This window comes from Hemiscyllium ocellatum, chromosome 1 (assembly GCF_020745735.1).
Source record: "Hemiscyllium ocellatum isolate sHemOce1 chromosome 1, sHemOce1.pat.X.cur, whole genome shotgun sequence".
Classification (NCBI taxonomy): domain Eukaryota; kingdom Metazoa; phylum Chordata; class Chondrichthyes; order Orectolobiformes; family Hemiscylliidae; genus Hemiscyllium; species Hemiscyllium ocellatum.
This window is the reverse complement of record NC_083401.1, coordinates 123,359,491-123,379,584: the sequence shown is the minus strand read 5'-3', so window position 1 is coordinate 123,379,584 and position 20,094 is coordinate 123,359,491. Positions and strand designations below refer to the sequence as shown.

General features: G+C 43.6%; 1 protein-coding gene across 3 annotated transcripts in view; it reads left to right on the top strand.

The window, feature by feature from the left end:
• Window positions 1-2,322: 2,322 nt before the first annotated feature.
• The window catches only part of cc2d2a (coiled-coil and C2 domain containing 2A), a 210,618-nt gene continuing 192,846 nt past the window's right edge, over window positions 2,323-20,094 (top strand). For 2 of the 3 annotated variants that reach the window (XM_060831773.1, XM_060831753.1), the window contains exons 1-4: window positions 2,323-2,559; window positions 4,415-4,575; window positions 11,294-11,375; window positions 19,122-19,181. In XM_060831773.1, coding sequence (XP_060687756.1) covers window positions 4,562-4,575; window positions 11,294-11,375; window positions 19,122-19,181 — 156 coding nt within the window. In that variant the 5' untranslated portion in view covers window positions 2,323-2,559; window positions 4,415-4,561. The remainder of the gene's footprint in view (window positions 2,560-4,414; window positions 4,576-11,293; window positions 11,376-19,121; window positions 19,182-20,094) is intronic. The other variant, XM_060831764.1, reaches the window with a different exon arrangement.

The following is a 20,094-nucleotide window of genomic DNA, read 5'->3' as shown; positions in this document are numbered from 1 at the left end:
ACCTCTCCATCTCCATTAATAACGACCGATTTGACACTGACATTTTTTACAAACCCACCGACTCCCACAGCTACCTGGATTACACCTCTTCCCACCCTACCTCTTGCAAAAATGCCATCCCGTATTCCCAAATCCTCCGCCTCCGCTGTATCTGCTCCCAGAAGGACCAGTTCCACCACAGAACACACCAGATGGCCTCCTTCTTTAGAGACTGCAATTTCCCTTCCCATGTGTTTAAAGATGGCCTTCAACGTATCTCGTCCACATCCCGCACCTCCGCCCTCAGGATCCACCCCTCAAACCGTAACAAGGACAGAACGCCCCTGGTGCTCACCTTCCACCCTACCAACCTTCGCATAAACCAAATCATCTGCCGACATTTCCGCCACCTCCAAAAAGACCCCACCACCAGGGATATATTTCCCTCCCCACCCCTTTCCGCCTTCCACAAAGACCGTTCCCTCCGTGACTACCTGGTCAGGTCCATGCCCCCCTACAACCCACCCTCCTATCTTGGCACTTTCCCCTGCCACCGCAGGAACTGTAAAACCTGCGCCCACACCTCCTCCCTCACCTCTATCCAAGGTCGTAAAGGAGCCTTCCACATCCATCAAAGTTTTACCTGCACATCCACTAATATCATTTATTGTATCCATTGCTGGTCTCCTTTACATCGGGGAGGCTGGGCATCTCCTAGCAGAGCGCTTGAGGGAACATCTCCGAAACACCCGCACCAATCAACCACACCGCCCCGTGGCCCAACATTTCAACTCCCCCTCCCACTCTGCCGAGGACATGGAGGTCCTGGGCCTCCTGCACCGCCGCTCCCTCACCACCAGACGCCTGGAGGAAGAACACTCATCTTCCACCTCAGAACACTTCAACCCCAGGGCATCAATGTGGACTTCAATGGCTTCCTCATTTCCCCTTCCCCCACCTCACCCAGGTTCCAAACTTCCAGCTCAGCACTGTCCCCATGACTTGTCCAGAATTGTCCGACCTGCCTGGCTCCTTTTCCACCTATCCACTCCACCCTCTCCTCCCTGACCTATCACCTTCATCCCCTCCCCCACTCACCCATTGTACTCTATGCTACTCTCTCTCCACCCCCACCCTCCCCTAGCTTATCTCTCCATGCTTCAGGCTCACTGCCTTTATTCCTGATGAAGGGGTTTTGCCCGAAACGTCGATTTCGCTGCTCGTTGGATGCTGCCTGAACTGCTGTGCTCTTCCAGCACCACTGATCCAGAATCTGGTTTCTGGCATCTGCAGTCATTGTTTTTACCTTCAACATATTGTCTAGCTATCACCATTGTTAACTGCTAACCCGAGAATGCAACTTTAAAAAAAAGGTTTTGTGATTTACACATGAAAGAAGTGAAACTATTACTGTATTTTAACAGATGAAAGGCTTACCAGACAATCAATTTTTCAATATATAATTTCAGTTACATCACACTGCAAATTTTTGCTATAAATTCTGTGTTACGATCGAGCCGTCCACTATCACCTAATGAAGGAGCATCGCTCTGAAAGCTAGTGTGCTTCCAATTAAACCTGTTGGACTATAACCTGGTGTTGTGTGATTTTTAACTTTGTACACCCCAGTCCAACACCGGCATCTCCAAATTATGATTTTGGAGATCTACCGAAGAGCCTTTCTTTTCCGGAGAAAACAACAGAACCCTCCGTCTCTGGGACCTTTTCCCCTGGAGATTTGGAGGCTGAATGGTGACCTTAAAAAGGTTTGTAAAATCATTTTAAGGCATGGATAAAGTGAGTAACAAAGGTCTTTCCCCTAAAATGGGGGTAATTCAAAACTAAGGAGCATTTTTTAAAAATGAGAGGAGAAAGATTTAAAAGGTCCTAGGGCCATTTTTTTTACACAGAGGGTGGTTTGTATGTGGAATGCCCTGCACAGGAAGAGGTAAATGCAGGTACAGTTACAACATTTAAAAGATATTTGGACGTTACATGAATAGGAATAAGAGGGATATGGGCCAAACACAGCAAGTGGGCATAGTTTAGTTTGGCATGGACGAGTTAACCCAAAGGTCTGTTTCAGTGCTGTAAGACATATAATTCTTTACAAAATGCACGTATCCACGTTTATGAATGGGAGAGTGGAGCTGGAATGTGGAATAGGCAACCGGAGATGAAGTTGAGATTTCCTTTTATTCCTTCCAGGCCACCGTAGCCGAAAGTTCATCTAACATTGCTGCATGATTGACAGGGAAGCACTCCAGCAGATTTGTGTTCTCCCAGGTACCAGCTCCGCGGTGGGGCTTCCGAGTTCCACCTCCGCAGTGGAGATCGCGGGAACCTTTCTTGTGCGCGAGTCTGAGACGTCAGCTCCGAGCTGAGGCTCCCGGATCCGTTGTTTTGCCCGCCTCCGAGGCGCCCGCTCTACGCTGGGACTCCCAGGCTGCAGCTCCGCAGTGGGGCTCTCGAGGCCGGTTAATGAGTGGTTACTAAGCGAGTGGTTTCCTAGACGCAATCGGCGTCATTGCAGGGTCAGCATCACGTTATTGGAGAAGGTAAATCAGAAAAATAGACAATGTAAGTGTATTAACTGAACTGCAGTTTATCCCCTGTACCATGGCTTATTTTCAGTGCTTTTCCTTCAGCTGTTTAAAATTAAGTCAACTGTTGCAGGAGCTTTGTTTTCCTGGAATCTGTTCTTATTTTGATTATTTCGTGGTTGCAGGAATATGTTTTCTGTCCATTCTCCAGCTTTGATCAATAATTCTGTCCTTATTCCTGTACCCATTGTCCTAAATTACATTATATATTTGCTGTTAGGTTACCTGTGCTAATACCTCACTTAAAATAGCTCATGCTTCTGTCAAGCATTTTATAACTTTTCTCTAAGCTCAATCTTTATGCAGATACACGTAATTGTTTTGTTCTGTATCTTATTTTCTTCAAGTTTTTGTTAACACAAGTGCACGTGTTCATTCCTAATTCACCATGTACTCATCCTGATCATTTTTAAATGTTAATATGTCCCAGGTTTAAAATCTTAATGCTTCAAGATGGTTCAGTACCCTGCACCATCTCGTTGAGCTTCCTTGTGAGATTAATTTTTAACGAATCATATACTGCCTTATTGAACTTGTGAATACTTTGGTATATTTGCAATGATGTTTTTCAACTACTTGTATAAAATCAGCTTGTCCCCAAATAAATGCCTTTTACTTTCCCTGAGTCAACTTATTTATAATACCTATTCAGTTAATCTTGCTATTATCATTTGGTAATAGAGAACTTCAGTACTGATGAAAGAAGAGACATGCTGTTGAAACTTTTAATTTTGCACTCATCACGAATACCAAATTTCAAAGGGAACAATAGTTTTTACTGCATTGGAAACAGAGTATCAGTTTGCTGGCAAGTGGATTCAGGTCAGTCCAGATCATGACATCAAGAGTATAACAACGAAGTAGTTACCTTTTAAGCATTCATATAAATTCAAAAAAGGCAAAGTTGATTTTCACTATGATGTACCATATTGTTTAATGGAAAAGGTTCAATGCCTTGACAAATTCCTTCTGCCTCCATCGAGCATGTCCCTATGCATGAAAATACCAGTCCGCTAACCAGCCTTTAAGCACCTTGTTTCTCATGCAGTGTAAATTTTTGTTCCATTTGAAGTTTGTTTTAGTTTGCTTGTCCAGAAGCGAATACTTCAAAAAGCTTTGACAAGATTTCTCATTTCTTTCAGCAAACTTGGTAATTTCTGCTGTGGTAATCTGCTTTGATTCCTCGTGATTTATAGAATTTGTTGATAGAAATAATTTCTTAAGATCACAAATTTGTATGGTATTGCAGTTGAACAAAGAACAAAGAAAAGAAAATTTACAGCCCAGGAACAGGCCCTTCGGCTCTCCAAGCCTGAGCCGAACTTTGAAGAATTTAGAATAATCCGATAATACTTGTATGATAATTCAATTTTTAAACTCTGATAGTTTCATTCCTCAAAGTTTTTAACACAAAACATAGGTAAAAACAACAGCTGCAGATGCTGGAAACCAGAGTCTAGATCAGAGTGGTGCTGGAAAAGCACAGCAATTCAGGCCACATCTGAGGAGCAGGAAAATCGACGTTTCGGGCAAAAGCCTTCATCAGGAATAGAGCAATAGTTTACTATTCCTCTAATAATTCTGTTATTGTTTAGATATTAAGAATGCTATGTTTGGGACAGCAGAATATTGACTTTTAAGCCAAACAGAGTTTCAAGAACAGAGTACAGCATAATTAATGCAAAATTCTAGACATATTGTTTGCATTATTACTGTGCTTTATGAATTTGTATTTTTGTTTATATTGTTCACTTGTAATTCTCCACTAAGATACTTATTTTGTTATATTAATACTGAATTAGTGATTTAATTTGCACTATCTTTTTTAACAGGCATTAAAAGTTACATAATGGAATCCATTACCTTCACAGCAGTATGCATATAAAACACCATCAATGGATTTAGGCTATACCTAGTTTGTGTGCCGTAAGCGAAGACTGTATGAAAATCAAAGGCATTTCATAACTGAATTAATTAAAATGGCTTCCACAGAGTAAGTGAAATGTTTTTTTTAATTTTTCTGTCTTTTCCTCAATGAGAATTGATTGTAGTATATTGCAAGAGTGTCAAATTTTCCATCTCATAGTACCTGTAATAGTGTTGTCTAGATGGATTCGACTTTTAGAGGATGTGATTGATGGTTTCTGGGCCAGCATTAATGTTTGTCTCTTGATAAGGTAGTAGTGAATTGTCTTCTTGAACCACTGTAGTCTATTTAGTGCAGACAAACTCATGGTGCAGTTTGTTAGGGACTTCTAGGATTTCAGTTACAACAATGACTTCCCATGGATATACATATTGTAGATTTTCATTTGTCTGATTTGGATGTGTGATTTATTCCTGCTGTACTCTTGTTGCTGTAGCCATGAAAAAGAAAAACTGACAAAACATCCTTCCCATTTAAAACTAGACAAGACAAATGATACAAGCATGGTTCAGAGAAGACAAATGAATCACCTTTGCTTCTTATCACAGTGTCATAGAATCATAGAGCTGTACAGCATGGAAACAGACCCTTCAGTCCAACTCATCCATGCTGGCCAGATACCCCAGCCCAACCTAGTACCACCTGCCACAATCTGGCCCATATCCTTCCAAACTCTTCCTATTCATATACCCATCCAGATGTCTTTTAAATGTTGCAATTGTACTAGCCTCCACCACTTCCTCTGGAAGCTCATTCCATATACATACCACCTTCTGCGTGAAAAAGTTGCCTCTTAGGTCTCTTTTATATCTTTTTCCTCTCGCCCTAAACCTATGACCTCTAGTTCAGGGCTCCCCCACCCCAGGGAACAGACTTTGTCTATTTATCTTATCCATGCTCCTCATGATTTTGTAAACCTCTGTAAGGTCACCCCTCAGCCTCCGACGCTCCAGGGAAAACAGCCCTAGCCCGTTCAACCTCTCCCTAAAGCTCAAATCCTCCAAGACCTCTTTGTTCAGCAACACTCCGTAGGACCTTACCATTAAGTGTATAAGCCCCGCTAAGATTTGCTTTCCCAAAATGCAGCTCATTCTGCCACTTCTCAGCCCATTGGGCCATCTGATCAAGATCCTGTTGTTACCTGAGGTAACCTTCTTCGCTGTCCACTACACCTCCAATTTTGGAGTCATCTGCAAACTTACTAACTATACCTCTTATGCTCACATCCAAATCATTTATATAAATGATGAAAAGTAGAGGACCCAGCACCGATCCTTGTGGCGTTCCACTGGTCACAGGCCTCCAGTCTGAAAAATAAGACTACGGTCCTTATGATATAAAATATCATATTAACAGAAACAGTAAGTCAGCTATAAATTCAATTCATGTACAGAACTATAGTTTAAGGTTTATTATATGTATTTGGCTTTATTAAAGTTGAAGAATAATATAAAAAGTGAATGCTTTATGGTGGTCGTGGATGAAGAAGAACTAAATCAGAAAAGAAGTGCATCTGAAATGAGGTACCAAGTGCAAAAGGAAGAAAGGAAAGAGCAATTTGTAGCAAATTATTTGCTGTTTGGATCTTGATTATTCCAAAAAGTGTATCAGTTTATACCTTATGTTGTCTTTTGAATTTTTAAATCTTCGTGTTAGGAGATGATGAAATGTTTAAATAGCAGTTCAGCTGCTAATAACGAAAGCAAAACATTGCAGGTTTTTAAAAGATTAGATTACTTACAGAGTGGAAACAGGCCCTTCGGCCAACAAGTCCACACCTACCCGCCGAAGCGCAACCCACCCATACCCCTAACCCAACACTACGGGCAATTTAGCATAGCCAATTCACCTGACCCGCACATCTTTGGACTGTGGGAGGAAACCGGAGCACCCGGAGGAAACCCATGCAGACACGGGGAGAACGTGCAAACTCCACACAGTCAGTCGCCTGAGGCGGGAATTGAACCCGGGTCTCTGGTGCTGTGAGGCAGCAGTGCTAACCACTGTGCCACCGTGCCGTCCATAAAGATTGAGCAAAGCTGAAATATTGCTTTCAAAAGCAAAAGAAGGTAGTGATTGTGAGGTTTTTAAGTGCATATAGTATAACTCTTCACATTTTATTGGAAAAACATTAATTAGTTCCGCAGAATGTGTTTGCCCATTAAAGTCTTCTCCTGATGCGATGATTGTTTCATCTTAGTCCTATTTGTCATTCTCTTTAAAACAATAGGAGGTACTTTCTTTAAACCATCACCCTCATTGGAAAGAAACAAAGCCAATTTTATTATTAGGTTTGAGGGCAAATCAGTGACTAGGAGAATGGTCAGCATTGCAGCACGCCCTGCCTGGAAATGCAGAGGGAATGGTGAAAGGGCACCTCAGTCAAATTTTGGATTAAGATATTGTGAGGTATGGTTCCTTGTCTGGATATGAAGCTAAAATACTGATGATCAACTTCTTACAGTAAAAAATGAGGTCTGCAGATGCTGGAGATCACAGCTGAAAATGTGTTGCTGGTTAAAGCACAGCAGGCCAGGCAGCATCTCAGGAATAGGGAATTCGACGTTTCGAGCATAAGCCCTTCATCAGGAATAAGAGAGAGTAGCCAAGCCGGCTAAGATAAAAGGTAGGGAGGAGGGACTTGGGGGAGGGGCGATGGAGGTGGGATAGGTGGAAGGAGGTCAAGGTGAGGGTGATAGGCCGGAGTGGGGTGGGGGCGGAGAGGTCAGCAAGGAGATTGCAGGTTAGGAGGGCGGTGCTGAGTTGAGGGAACCGACTGAGACAAGGTGGGGGGAGGGGAAATGAGGAAACTGGAGAAATCTGAATTCATACCTTGTGGTTGGAGGGTTCCCAGGCGGAAGATGAGGCGCTCCTCCTCCAGCCGTCGTGTTGTTATGTTCTGCCGGTGGAGGAGTCCAAGGACCTGCATGTCCTCGGTGGAGTGGGAGGGAGAGTTAAAGTGTTGAGCCACGGGTTGGTTGGGTTGGTTGGTCCGGGCGTCCCTGAGGTGTTCTCTGAAGCGTTCTGCAAGTAAGCGGCCTGTCTCCCCAATATAGAGGAGGCCACATCGGGTGCAGCGGATGCAATAGATGATGTGTGTGGAGGTACAGGTGAACCTGTGGCGGATATGGAAGGATCCCTTGGGGCCTTGGAGGGAAGTGAGTGTGGAGGTGTGGGTGCAAGTTTTACATTTCCTGCGGTTGCAGGGGAAGGTGCCGGGGGTGGAGGTTGGGTTGGTGGGGGGTGTGGATCTGACGAGGGAGTCACGAAGGGAGTGGTCCTTGCGGAACGCTGATAGGGGAGGGGAGGGAAATATATCCTTGGTGGTGGGGTCCGTTTGGAAGTGGCGGAAATGATGGCGGATGATACGTTGTATGCGGAGGTTGGTGGGGTGGTAGGTGAGAACCAGTGGGGTTCTGTTTTGGTGGCGGTTGGAGGAGCGGGGCTCAAGGGCGGAGGAGCGGGAAGTGGAGGAGATGCGGTGGAGGGCATCATCGATCACGTCTGGGGGGAATCTGCGGTCCTTGAAGAAAGAGGCCATCTGGGCTGTGCGGTGTTGGAACTGGTCCTCCTGGGAGCAGATGCGGCGGAGACGAAGGAATTGGGAATATGGGATGGAGTTTTTGCAGGGGGCAGGGTGGGAGGAGGTGTAGTCCAGGTAGCTGTGGGAGTCAGTCGGTTTATAGTAGATGTCTGTGTTGAGTCGGTCGCCCGAGATAGAGATGGAAAGGTCTAGGAAGGGGAGGGAGGAGTCTGAGACAATCCAGGTGAATTTCAGGTCGGGATGGAAGGTGTTAGTAAAGTTGATGAACTGTTCAACCTCCTCGTGGGAGCACGAGGCAGCGCCGATACAGTCATCGATGTAGCGGAGGAAAAGGTGGGGGGTGGTGCCAGTGTAGTTGCGGAAGATGGACTGTTCCACATATCCTACGAAGAGGCAGGCATAGCTGGGGCCCATGCGGGTGCCCATGGCAACTCTTTTAGTTTGGAGGAAGTGGGAGGATTGAAAAGAGAAGTTATTCAGGTTGAGGACCAGTTCAGTCAGTCGAAGGAGGGTGTCAGTGGAAGGGTACTGGTTGGTGCGGCGGGAAAGGAAGAAGCGGAGGGCTTTGAGTCCTTCGTGATGGGGGATGGAGGTGTACAGGGACTGGATGTCCATAGTGAAAATAAGGCGTTGGGGACCGGGGAAGCGAAAATCCTGGAGGAGGTGGAGGGCGTGGGTGGTGTCGAGGTATTGGGAGATGAGTTTGGTGGGGCAGGAGCAGGCTGAGACAATGGGTCGGCCGGGGCAGGCAGGTTTGTGGATTTTGGGCAGGAGGTAGAAACGGGCAGTGCGGGGTTGTGGGACTATGAGGTTGGAGGCGGTGGATGGGAGATCCCCTGAGGTGATGAGGTCATGGATGGTCTGGGAGATGATGGTTTGGTGGTGGGAGGTGGGGTCGTGGTCAAGGGGGCGATAAGAGGAGGCGTCCGCGAGCTGGCGTTTGGCCTCAGCGGTATAAAGGTCAGTGCGCCAAACTACCACCGCGCCTCCCTTGTCTGCGGGTTTGATGGTGAGGTAGGGATTGGAGCGGAGGGAGTGGAGGGCTGCACGTTCTGAGGGTGAGAGGTTGGAGTGGGTGAGAGGGGTGGACAGGTTGAGTCGGTTAATGTCACGGCGGCAGTTGGCTATAAAGAGGTCGAGGGCGGGTAGGAGGCCAGCACGGGGTGTCCAGGTGGATGGGGTGTGTTGGAGGCGGGAGAAGGGGTCGTCAGAGGGTGGGCGGGATTCTTGGTTGTGAAAGTAGGCACGGAGGCGAAGGCGGCGGAAGAATTGTTCAATATCTCGGCGCGTGTTGAACTCATTAATCCGAGGGCGTAGGGGAATGAAGGTGAGGCCCCTGCTGAGGACTGATCTTTCATCCTCAGAGAGGGGGAGATCTGGAGGGATGGTGAAAATCCAGCATGGTTGGAAGCTAGGACCTGGTGTGGGACTGGAGCTGGGGCTGGGGGCGGGGTTAAGGGCGGGGACAGAGATCGAAGTAGGGGCGGAGTTAGACGTGGTGACGTTGATCGAAGTAGGGGCGGAGTTAGACGTGGTGACGTTGATCGAAGTAGTACCTCCACACACATCATCTATTGCATCCGCTGCACCCGATGTGGCCTCCTCTATATTGGGGAGACAGGCCGCTTACTTGCGGAACGCTTCAGAGAACACCTCTGGCCGCCCGGACCAACCAACCCAACCACCCCGTGGCTCAACACTTTAACTCTCCCTCCCACTCCACCGAGGACATGCAGGTCCTTGGACTCCTCCACCGGCAGAACATAACAACACGACGGCTGGAGGAGGAGCGCCTCATCTTCCGCCTGGGAACCCTCCAACCACAAGGTATGAATTCAGATTTCTCCAGTTTCCTCATTTCCCCTCCCCCCACCTTGTCTCAGTCGGTTCCCTCAACTCAGCACCGCCCTCCTAACCTGCAATCTCCTTGCTGACCTCTCCGCCCCCACCCCACTCCGGCCTATCACCCTCACCTTGACCTCCTTCCACCTATCCCACCTCCATCGCCCCTCCCCCAAGTCCCTCCTCCCTACCTTTTATCTTAGCCTGCTTGGCTACTCTCTCTCATTCCTGATGAAGGGCTTATGCTCGAAACGTCGAATTCCCTATTCCTGAGATGCTGCCTAACCTGCTGTGCTTTAACCAGCAACACATTTTCAGCAGCGATCAACTTTTTACAGTCAGAGCTTGGCTGAAAACATAGTTAAGGTCAAGAACAGATAATGCCCATAAAAGACACAGGGCATGTAGCTGATTGTTTATTATTTTTATGTTTCTTCAAGTGAGATTAATATAAGTAAGTAGAATTTGTTGCTTGAAAATAGTTTAAAAATTCACTTGGGTCTTATTTCAACAAGAGTTTCAATCTATCTTGTGAAAATCAGAAGTATTATGGCTCCACCCAGTTTTTTTTTGTGTTAGCCGCCATGGGTTTGGAGGTTCATTCCCAGGAACTTCAATCTTCCCTCTTTAGCCTCCAGGTTCTGGTGGTTCCACGCTCACTCGTTAAAGTAATAAGTTAGCATTACCTGGTAAGTAGCATGAGCTCACAAGAGCATGCAAAGTAGGAGTAGAGACAGGCCAACTGCCTGATGAGCCTGCTTTATTATTCCATAAGATCATGGCTGAATCATGTGTCCACTTTCCTACCCTATTCCCAAAGCAATTGATTCATTTGATGCCTTAGTCTATTGATCTCAATCTTAAATGTTCTCAATGGTGAGCATTCACAAGCATCTGTAGAATGTTCAATGTCATAATCCTCTGTTGCATTTAATCTCGGTTCTTAATGGCCAATCGCCATTTTTTAAACTATGGTCAATACTTTTAGGTACTCCACCCAGGGGAAACCACCCCATTACATCCTGTCAAGTCTTCTCAGAACTGTATATGTTTCAGTGAGATCACTTTTAATTCTTTCTAATCACTGGAGAAGATAAACTCATTGTATTCAATTTCTTCTCAGGACAGCCTTCCTATCCCTGGAATCAAGGAAGTATGGCCAGTTACAGTGATGTTGATTTTAAATAGTTTGACTTGCTACTTTTATCTAATCATTACGAGTGAAACACACAAGAGCAAATGATTGCTTATTTGCTATATAAATTAAAGTTAGTGTTTTGAATGTTGTTTGGAACTCCGTTCAGTTGCTTTAAATAATTATAAGTGTCAAACACAAAATGATAAGTGTGGTATGTACTTCACAATTTTTGGATGTTAACAGTCTATCAATCATTTCAGTAATCTTCGTGAGAAGATTAAAAGTAAACGAAAGGCACTACAAGCATCTCTTGGTGGAAGCAGACAAATTGATGATAACCGGGTGAGTATGTAAGCATCTATCGGAATATTTTCTTGAAGATGCATGGTTAGTGTGGTAGAAGTGTGGAACATTGAAATGCAAGAAATAGGTCAAAATTAAAAATACACAAGACCAGATTTTAGTCCAACAGGTTTATTTGGAAGCACTAGCTTTCAGAGAGCTACCTGATGAAGGAGCAGCGCTCTGAAAGCTAGTGCTTCCAAATAAACCTGTTGGACTATAACCTGGTGTTGTGTAGTTTTTAACTTTGCCCAACCCAATCCAACACCGGCTCCTCCAAATCAAGAAATAGGTCAGAGTTCAACATAAGAGCCACTGAGAGAAAAGAGTAGTTTATAGCCAGTTTTTGATCTTTACTGAAAAGTGATGCACACCACTTGCGAGACTTAGTTCACGTCTTACTCGACAGGCACAAACCTTTATTTTATCCTTCCCTGATATTCTTCCAACACAGTGAGGTTAAGAATCTTGTAGCATGTAACTCACCTTCTGAATCCCCAAAGTGTATTCACCATCTACAAGGCACAAGTCAGGCGTGTGATGGCTTATTTCCCACTTGCTTGGATGAGTGCAGGTCCAACTACATTCAAGAAGCTTGACACCATCCAGGACAAAGCATCACATAAACAAATATCCACTCTGACCATGATCGCTACACAGTAGTAGCAGTGTATACAATTTCCAAGATGCACTGCAGAAATTCAGCAGGATTCCTTAGAGAGCACTTTGAATACTACCATCTGGAAGGACAAGGGCAGCAGGTGCGTGGGAAGGTCACCACTTGCAAGTTCCCATCTAGGCCATTCCTGGTCAGACTTGGAAGTACACTACTATTCCTTCTGTGTTGCTGAATCAAATTCCTGGATCATTTTCCTTTACAGTATTATAGGTCAACCTGGAAAAAATTGATAAGGCAGTTTACTCGCACCTTTTCAAGGGCAGTTAGAGATGGGCAATGAATGCTGGTCCAGCTAGTGATACCGACATCCGCATGAAGGAAGAAAAAAATAAGTAATGTTGATTGATAAGAGTCATAGACTTGTGAGTTGGGTGAAAATTCTAGAAGAAAGTGAGGACTGCAAATGCTGGAGATCAGAGCTGAAAATGTGTTGCTGGAAAAGCGCAGCGGGTCAGGCAGCATTCAAGGAGCAGGAGAATCGATGTTTCGGGCATGAGCCCTTCTTCAGGAATGAGGAAAATGTGTCCAGCAGGCTAAGATAAAAGGTAGAGAGGAGAGACTTGGGGGAGGGTCGTTGGAAATGCGATAGGTGGAAGAGGGTTAAGGTGAGGGTGATAGGCCGGAGTGGGAGTGGAGGTGGAGAGGTCAGGAAGAAGATTGCAGGTTAGGAGGGTGGTGCTGAGTTTGAGGGTTGGGACTGAGACAAGGTGGGGGGAGGGGAAATGAGGAAACTGGAGAAATCTGAGTTCATCCCTTATGGTTGGAGGGTTCCTAGGCAGAAGATGAGGTGCTCTTCCTCCAGCCGTTGTGTTGCTATGGTCTGGCGATGGAGGAGTCCAAGGACCTGCATGTCCTTGGTGGAGTGTTTGGGGGTTGGGGGGGATGAGTTGAAGTATTGAGTCATGGGGTGATTGGGTTGGTTGGTCCAGGTGTCCCAGAGGTGTTCTCTGAAACGTCCCGCAAGTAGGCGGTCTGTCTCCACAATATATAGGAGGCCACATCGAGTGCAGCGGATGCAGTAAATGATGTGTGTGGAGATGCAGGTGAATTTGTGGCGGATATTGAAGGATCCCTTGGGGCCTTGGAGGGAAGTAAGGAGGGAGGTGTGGGCGCAAGTTTTGCATTTCTTGCGGTTACAAGGGAAGGTGCCGGGAGTGGAGGTTGGGTTGGGGAGGGGGGGGGGTGAACCTGACGAGGGAGTCACAGAGGGAGTGGTCTTTTCGGAACGCTGATAGGGGAGGGGAGGGAAATATATCCCTGGTGGTGGGGTCCATTTGGAGGTGGCGGAAATGGTGATGGATGATGGTGGGGTGGTAGGTGAGGACCGGTGGGGTTCTGTCCTGGTGGTGATTGGAGGGGCGGAGCTCAAGGACGGAGGAGCGTGAAGTGGAAGAGATGTGATGGAGAGCATCGTCGATCACATCTGGGGGAAATTGCGGTCTTTGAAGAAGGAGGCCATCTGGGTTGTTCGGTATTGGAACTGGTCCACCTGGGAGTGGAGACGAAGGAATTGGGAATATGGAATGACGTTTTTACAGGGGACAAGGTGGGAGGAGGTGTAGTCTAGGTAGCTGTGGGAGTCGGTCGGTTTATAGTAAATGTCCGTATTGGTTCGGTCGCCCGAGATAGAAATGGAGAGGTCTAGGAAGGGGAGGGAGGAGTCTGAGATGGTCCAGGTAAATTTGAGGTCAGGATGGAAGGTGTTAGTAAAGTGGATGAACTGTTCAACCTCCTCGTGAAAATTCTAATTGACCTTTTAATTCCCCTTATTTCCAAACGTAGCAAAGTAGCTCATTATAGTAACCCAGTCTCCACTACAATACTGAATGTGTGATCTAAACTGAAAGTTTCCTGTTACAGCTTTATACGGGCCAATGGATCTACCGCTGAACCATTAGTGTTCTTATGTGCCAATCCCTCATGTTGATTTTAATTTCATGTTTTTAAAAATAGCCACACTTCTGAAAGGTAAATGAACAAACAGATTGGTATTCTGCAAGGTGGAAACTATTCCACTTATTAGAGATTAACAATAGGGCCATCAGCGATAGGCACTACATGCAACTTCCATAATTAAAATTGTATGGTAAAAGATTATCTGGTGCTTGCCTTGGACAAATCACTTGCAAAAAATCAGGTTCTGCTGAAAATAGCCAGGCTTTAGATCTGGCGGTGTTCTATAGGAAGATTGTGGCCATTTTGGGGATAATGTCTATCCAAACCAAGCAAACCTTCAGGTAAAGAATTGTAATTCCAGTATGCCATACATTTTTAGGATGTATTGTACTTAGTTACGGATTATGATCCTCTGACGTGACCTTAGGACCATCTTGAATTAATTCATTGAATGTGAAATGTTTTGAGATATTTGGCAGATAGAACACAATATAATCACAAGTATTCTTTTTAGTTAGAAGATTGTCACCTTTTTATCTAGAGAGGAAGTCATGGCACTGTCATCCATTTCTCATTGCACCAGTCATTTTCTTTAGGAAGGTGGTTCCTATCCATCAAGAATATCCAGAAAGCTTGTGTCAGTGTTCAAAATCTTTCAGGATACAATTCTCTGCAAACCAACCTGAGTCAGTCTAGAAAATTCAACAGGTGGCCAGTTTAAAAAAAGGTGTCAGATAGGAATTAACTGAGGAAGACCTGAAGACAGTTAGAATGAAAAGCCAGTGATTCTTGCATTTTCAAATGGAGTGATGAAATTTTTTTCAGTAACAAGTTTGTATGGTTTGGAATATATTGCCTGAAAAATAAATTCAATAGTACATTCAAATTGGAATTGGATATAAATTTATTGAAAAGTTTACAGAGTTACAGGGAAAGAGTAGTAAAATGGAACTAATAGGGGGATTGTTTTGAAGAATTAACATAGACATGATGAGCTGAATAATTCCCTCCCAGCCACCCTGTTGTAAAAACTTACAGTTCTTGTCTCATTCAACAACCTTTTTTTATATAGCAATATTTTTTGTTCAGAATAGAATAAGAGCCCTCAATGAAAACTTATAATCATAGCTTAGCAAACCCTTCTCCACCTAGGCCACTTTTACACTTGCACACTCAGCAACTTTCATAATTCCTTTGGGTTGGAAGACTCAGTTAAAAAGGCAGAAACATGGCTGATCAATAGATATCTTAAAGATTGGTTTGTTTTTGCATTCTAAGTATCATCATGATCACAGCCCACACTACTACTGGACAAGAATGAAATCTGTGAAATAATTCACTGAAATGTAGTTCCAAGAGACTGTAGAGCTTCTTTAAAACAGAACAGAAGTTTATTATACAAAAGGTAAAAATAAAAATGCAGACCAAACTATTAGAGAGAATTGTAAGGGATAGGATTTATGAACATCTGGATAGGAATAATGTGATCAAGGATAGTCAGCAGGTTTTGTGAAGGGCCGGTCGTGCCTCACAAACCTTATTGAATTCTTTGAGAAGGTGACTAAGGAGGTGGATGAGGGTAAAGCGGTTGATGTGGTGTATATGGATTTTAGTAAGGTGTTTGATAAGGTTCCCCATGGTAGGCTACTGCAAAAAATACGGAGGTGTGGCATTGAGGGGGAGTTGGAGGTTTGGATTAGGAATTGGCTGGCTGGAAGAAATCAGAGGGTAGTAGTTGATGGTAAAGGTTCATCTTGGAGTGCAGTTACCAGCGGTGTTCCGCAAGGATCTGTTTTGGGACCATTGCTGTTTGTCATTTTTATAAATGACCTGGAGGGGGGGCTAGAAGGTTGGGTGAGCAAGTTTGCGGATGATACGAAAGTCGGTGAAGTTGTTGACAGTGAGGAAGGATGTGGCAGGTTACAGCGGGATATAGATAAGCTGCAGAGCTGGGCAGAAAGGTGGCAAATGGAGTTCAATGTCGCGAAGTGTGAAGTGATTCACTTTGGTAAGAGTAACAAGAAGATGGAGTACTGGGCTAATGGTCGGATACTTGGTAGTGTGGATGAGCAGAGGGATCTTGGTGTCCATGTACACAGATCTCTGAAAGTTGCCACCCAGGTAAATGGTGCTGTGAAGAAGGCATATGGTGTACTGGCTTTTATTGGTAGAGGAATTGAGTTCCAGAGTCCTGAGGTCATGTTGCAGTTGTATAAGACTCTGGTGCGGCCGCATCTGGAGTATTGTGTGCAGTTTTGGTCGCCATACTATAGGAAGGATGTGGAGGCACTGGAACGGGTGCAGAGGAGGTTTACCAGGATGTTGCCTGGTATGGTAGGAAGATCGTATGAGGAAAGGCTGAGGCACTTGAGGCTGTTTTCATTGGAGAAAAGAAGGTTTAGGGGTGACTTGATAGAGGTGTACAAGATGAATAGGGGTTTAGATAGAGTTGACCATGAGAACCTTTTTCCACGTATGGAGTCAGATATTACGAGGGGGCATTGCTTTAAATTAAGGGGTGGTAGATATAGGACAGACGTTAGGGGTAGATTCTTTACACATTGAGTCGTGAGTTCATGGAATGCCCTGCCAGTAACAATGGTGGACTCTCCCTCTTTATGGGCATTTAAACGGGCATTGGATAGGCATATGGAGGATAGTGGGCTAGTGTAGGTTAGGTGGGCTTGGATCGGCGCAACATCGAGGACCGAAGGGCCTGTACTGCGCTGTATTTTTCTATGTTCTATATTCTATCTCTGGATAGAAGGCAATTTTAAAATATCTTAAAACACATAGCAAAACAAAGTTTTCAATCTATATCCCAATTACATCAATTTACAAAGATCAAGTGAGGAAATGGGCGGCACGGTGGCACAGTGGTTAGCACTGCTGCCTCACAGCGCCAGAGACCCGTGTCCCCACCTCGGGCAACCGTCTGTGTGGAGTTTGCACATTTTCCCCGTGTCTGCTTCGGTTTCCTCCCACAGTCCAAAGATGTGCAGGTTAGGTGAATTGGCCATGCTAAATTCCCCGCAGTGTTAGGTGAAGGAGTAAATGTAGGGGAATGGGTCTGGGTGGGTTGCTTTTTGGAGGGTTTGTGTGGACTTGTTGGGCTGAAGGACCTGTTTCCACTATAAGTAATCTAATCTAAAACAAAGAACTTCTACTTCAGTACTACCTAACTGATTCTCACAAGTTCCTTTCCCGAACCATGGAGTTGTCTTGTATGAATACTCACAAAATTGAGAACTTAAAATTTCTCAGCTTTTATTGAATTGTAAAATTCTAATCAAACTCTCTTGGTGTGGAAACTGCATAACCAAAACCTTTTTTCTGAAGTGACTGTTTTTCTTGAACTCTTATGAACTCCTATAAGGAGTGAAACTAAACTCCCTTCTGAGTCCAGCCAGGTCTCCTCATAACTACCTTAAAAAGTGTTTATAAACTGAAATCAATCCTTGATTAGCCTGCACTAAAAACAAGGCATTAACCTTCATTGTTTACCTGGTTGTCATTAACAACTGCAGTACAATTTTCTGTTAATGTACCATAGGATTTACAGACATTTGCTTTCTGAGCAATTTGGAAAAAGTTAACTGTTTCAGATAGATTCTGATTGTGTGATTTTATTTTGAAGAAACCTTAATAAAAATACGCCATATTTATTTGCCTTTATGGAAAAGTTCATGTTCCAAAAATCATATTGATGACAATAAATTGTATATTTTTCATCACATTATTATTAAATTTCCTTCAGACAGTGAGAATGATACCAATTGACTGCAACAGGACACATGCTGACAAATTGGTTAGAGAAGTGAGTCATGGAATATAATGCAGAGAAATTTGGAGGGTTGCATTTTGTAGAAAGAATAAGCAGAAGCAATAGAGACTAAGTACCACCATTCTAAAAAAAATGTACAGGACAGGATGATTTGGTGATTTCTGCAAATAGATTTTTGAAGTTGTTAGGATATATTGAGAGAGTAATTAGTAAAACAAATGGGATTTTTATAAATAGAGATATTGAAACAAGAAAATATTTCAGAAGTTTTATAAATGTCTGGGTAGGTCAAAATTAGAAAATTATGTCCAATCCTGGGAATTGCATTTTGAGAAGAATGTGACAGATTGAGAGGATGCAAAGGAGATTTACCAGAATAGGGATTTTAGCTATACGGCTAGGTTGGGGAAGCTGGGGTTGTTCTCTGCAGAACGAAGAAAATTGTATGGAGATTTGATAGGACTGTATAAGGTTATGTTAGATTTAGATAAGGTAGAAAAAAAAGCTTAATTCATGGTACAAATCTGAGAGGGTATAGAATTAAATTAATGGACAGATGAGGGGGGAATAGAAGGAAAAACTTTATTTTAAAGCCCTGATCTGGAACTCAACCTGCCTGAATTCCAGGACCAGAGGTGACAAATTATTTCAAAAGGAAATTGGATCAAACCTTGAGGAAAATAAACTGCAGAGCTTTGGGAATGGTATAGGGTAATGAGACCGATTAGATTGCCCTGCAGAGAGCTGGCATGGATTTGACTGGCTGAATGATCTCCTCAGCTGTATTAACTGTTAGCTCTAGTATGGAGAACATAGTCAAAGGAAACATATGGCCTGGTAAATCTAGCAATTCTTGCAATATGTCTTGGATTTGAATATCTACATTCAAAGTGTTTTACAAGCAAATTTCCACCATTGCTATCTGGCACGTCTCATGATAATATTCTCTCTCTAGCTAGAAGAGAAAATGGAATATTCTCCTCATCCAATGCTTCTAACATTGGCCGCTTTTAGAATGATTTAGTAGAATACAGTTTGGATTCTAGTGCGGAAATATCCAAAAGCAGACAAGCTATAAATTTTTGAATAGAGTCATACAGCATGGAAACAGACCCTTTGGTCCAACTCATCCACACCAAACAAGTTTCCTAAACTAAATTAGTCCCATTTGCCTGAACTTGGCCCATATCTTTCTAAATGTTTCCTATACATAGATGCAGTAATAATAAAAGTGCATTGAATATTTAACAAATTCAATCGGCTTATTGAACTACAATACAAAAGACTGAAAAATGAAACTATCAGCAAGAAAGAATTGGGAGTAGTTAAAGAAAGGTAATTAGGGTTGCAAAGAAGAGCAATCTTAACTTTTTTTTTAACTTACTAGGCATCGGTTGCTGTAGAAATAGAAGATGGTGCAAGAAATGAAAATGCAGGAAAAGTAGAGGTTTGTTGCTGAACAGTTCTTTTATATTTTCTGAAGCTCATGAAAATGACTAAACTACATGCTTTACTTTCTTCCTTCACAGTTGATTATGTTTGACTGTTTTTGCGATATCAAAATGCATGCCGTATGTTTGCTTTGCAGTTGGTGTCTGTGATAGACTTGGATCCATCATAATCCCTTCATTTTGTACTTCATCTGAATGTATGCTTTCTGAAAGTTTTAAAATGTTACTCGATAATGCAGAACTTGAATATTGCTGGAAAAAGACCTTGCTGTTGAAGATCTTTGTCTTGCACTCATCAAGACAGAATTTCAAGAACTCCAAATTTCAAAAGTAATAGCAATTTCTATTATATGAGAAAAGTTGCTTATTGTCTGCAAGTTAATTCTGATTGGTAGAGGCTATGCCACAGAAAATATACTGGGTGCTGTTGCCCTCAAATGGCTTTCACTGAATTAAAACAAAAGGTGCAATGTCTGGCTATTTTCCTTTTTAGATTTAGATTATTGGTTGAACTTTCAATGTAGTGTGTCTCTATTTCAAGCAATTTTCAAATTATAAAATTGTATTCTGATTTCTTGGAATAGCTGACTGTCCAAATAATTTGTAAAGCTGTGATATATATAACTATTCATAAAAACTCATTTCTGTAGAGTTGCATGCTCTGTTCAAGAGGATTGATGAAGGCAGAGAGTTGGATGTGACCTACATGGACTTCAATAAGGTGTTTGATGAGGTTCCTCATAGTAGGTCGGTTAGCAAGGTTAGATCATATGGAATACAGGAAGAACTAGTCATTTGGATACAGAACTGGCTTGAAGGTAGGAGAAGGGGTGGTGGTGGAGGGTTGCTTTTCAGACTGGAGGCCTATGACTAGCGGTGTGCCAAGGATCAATGTTGAGTCCACAGAAT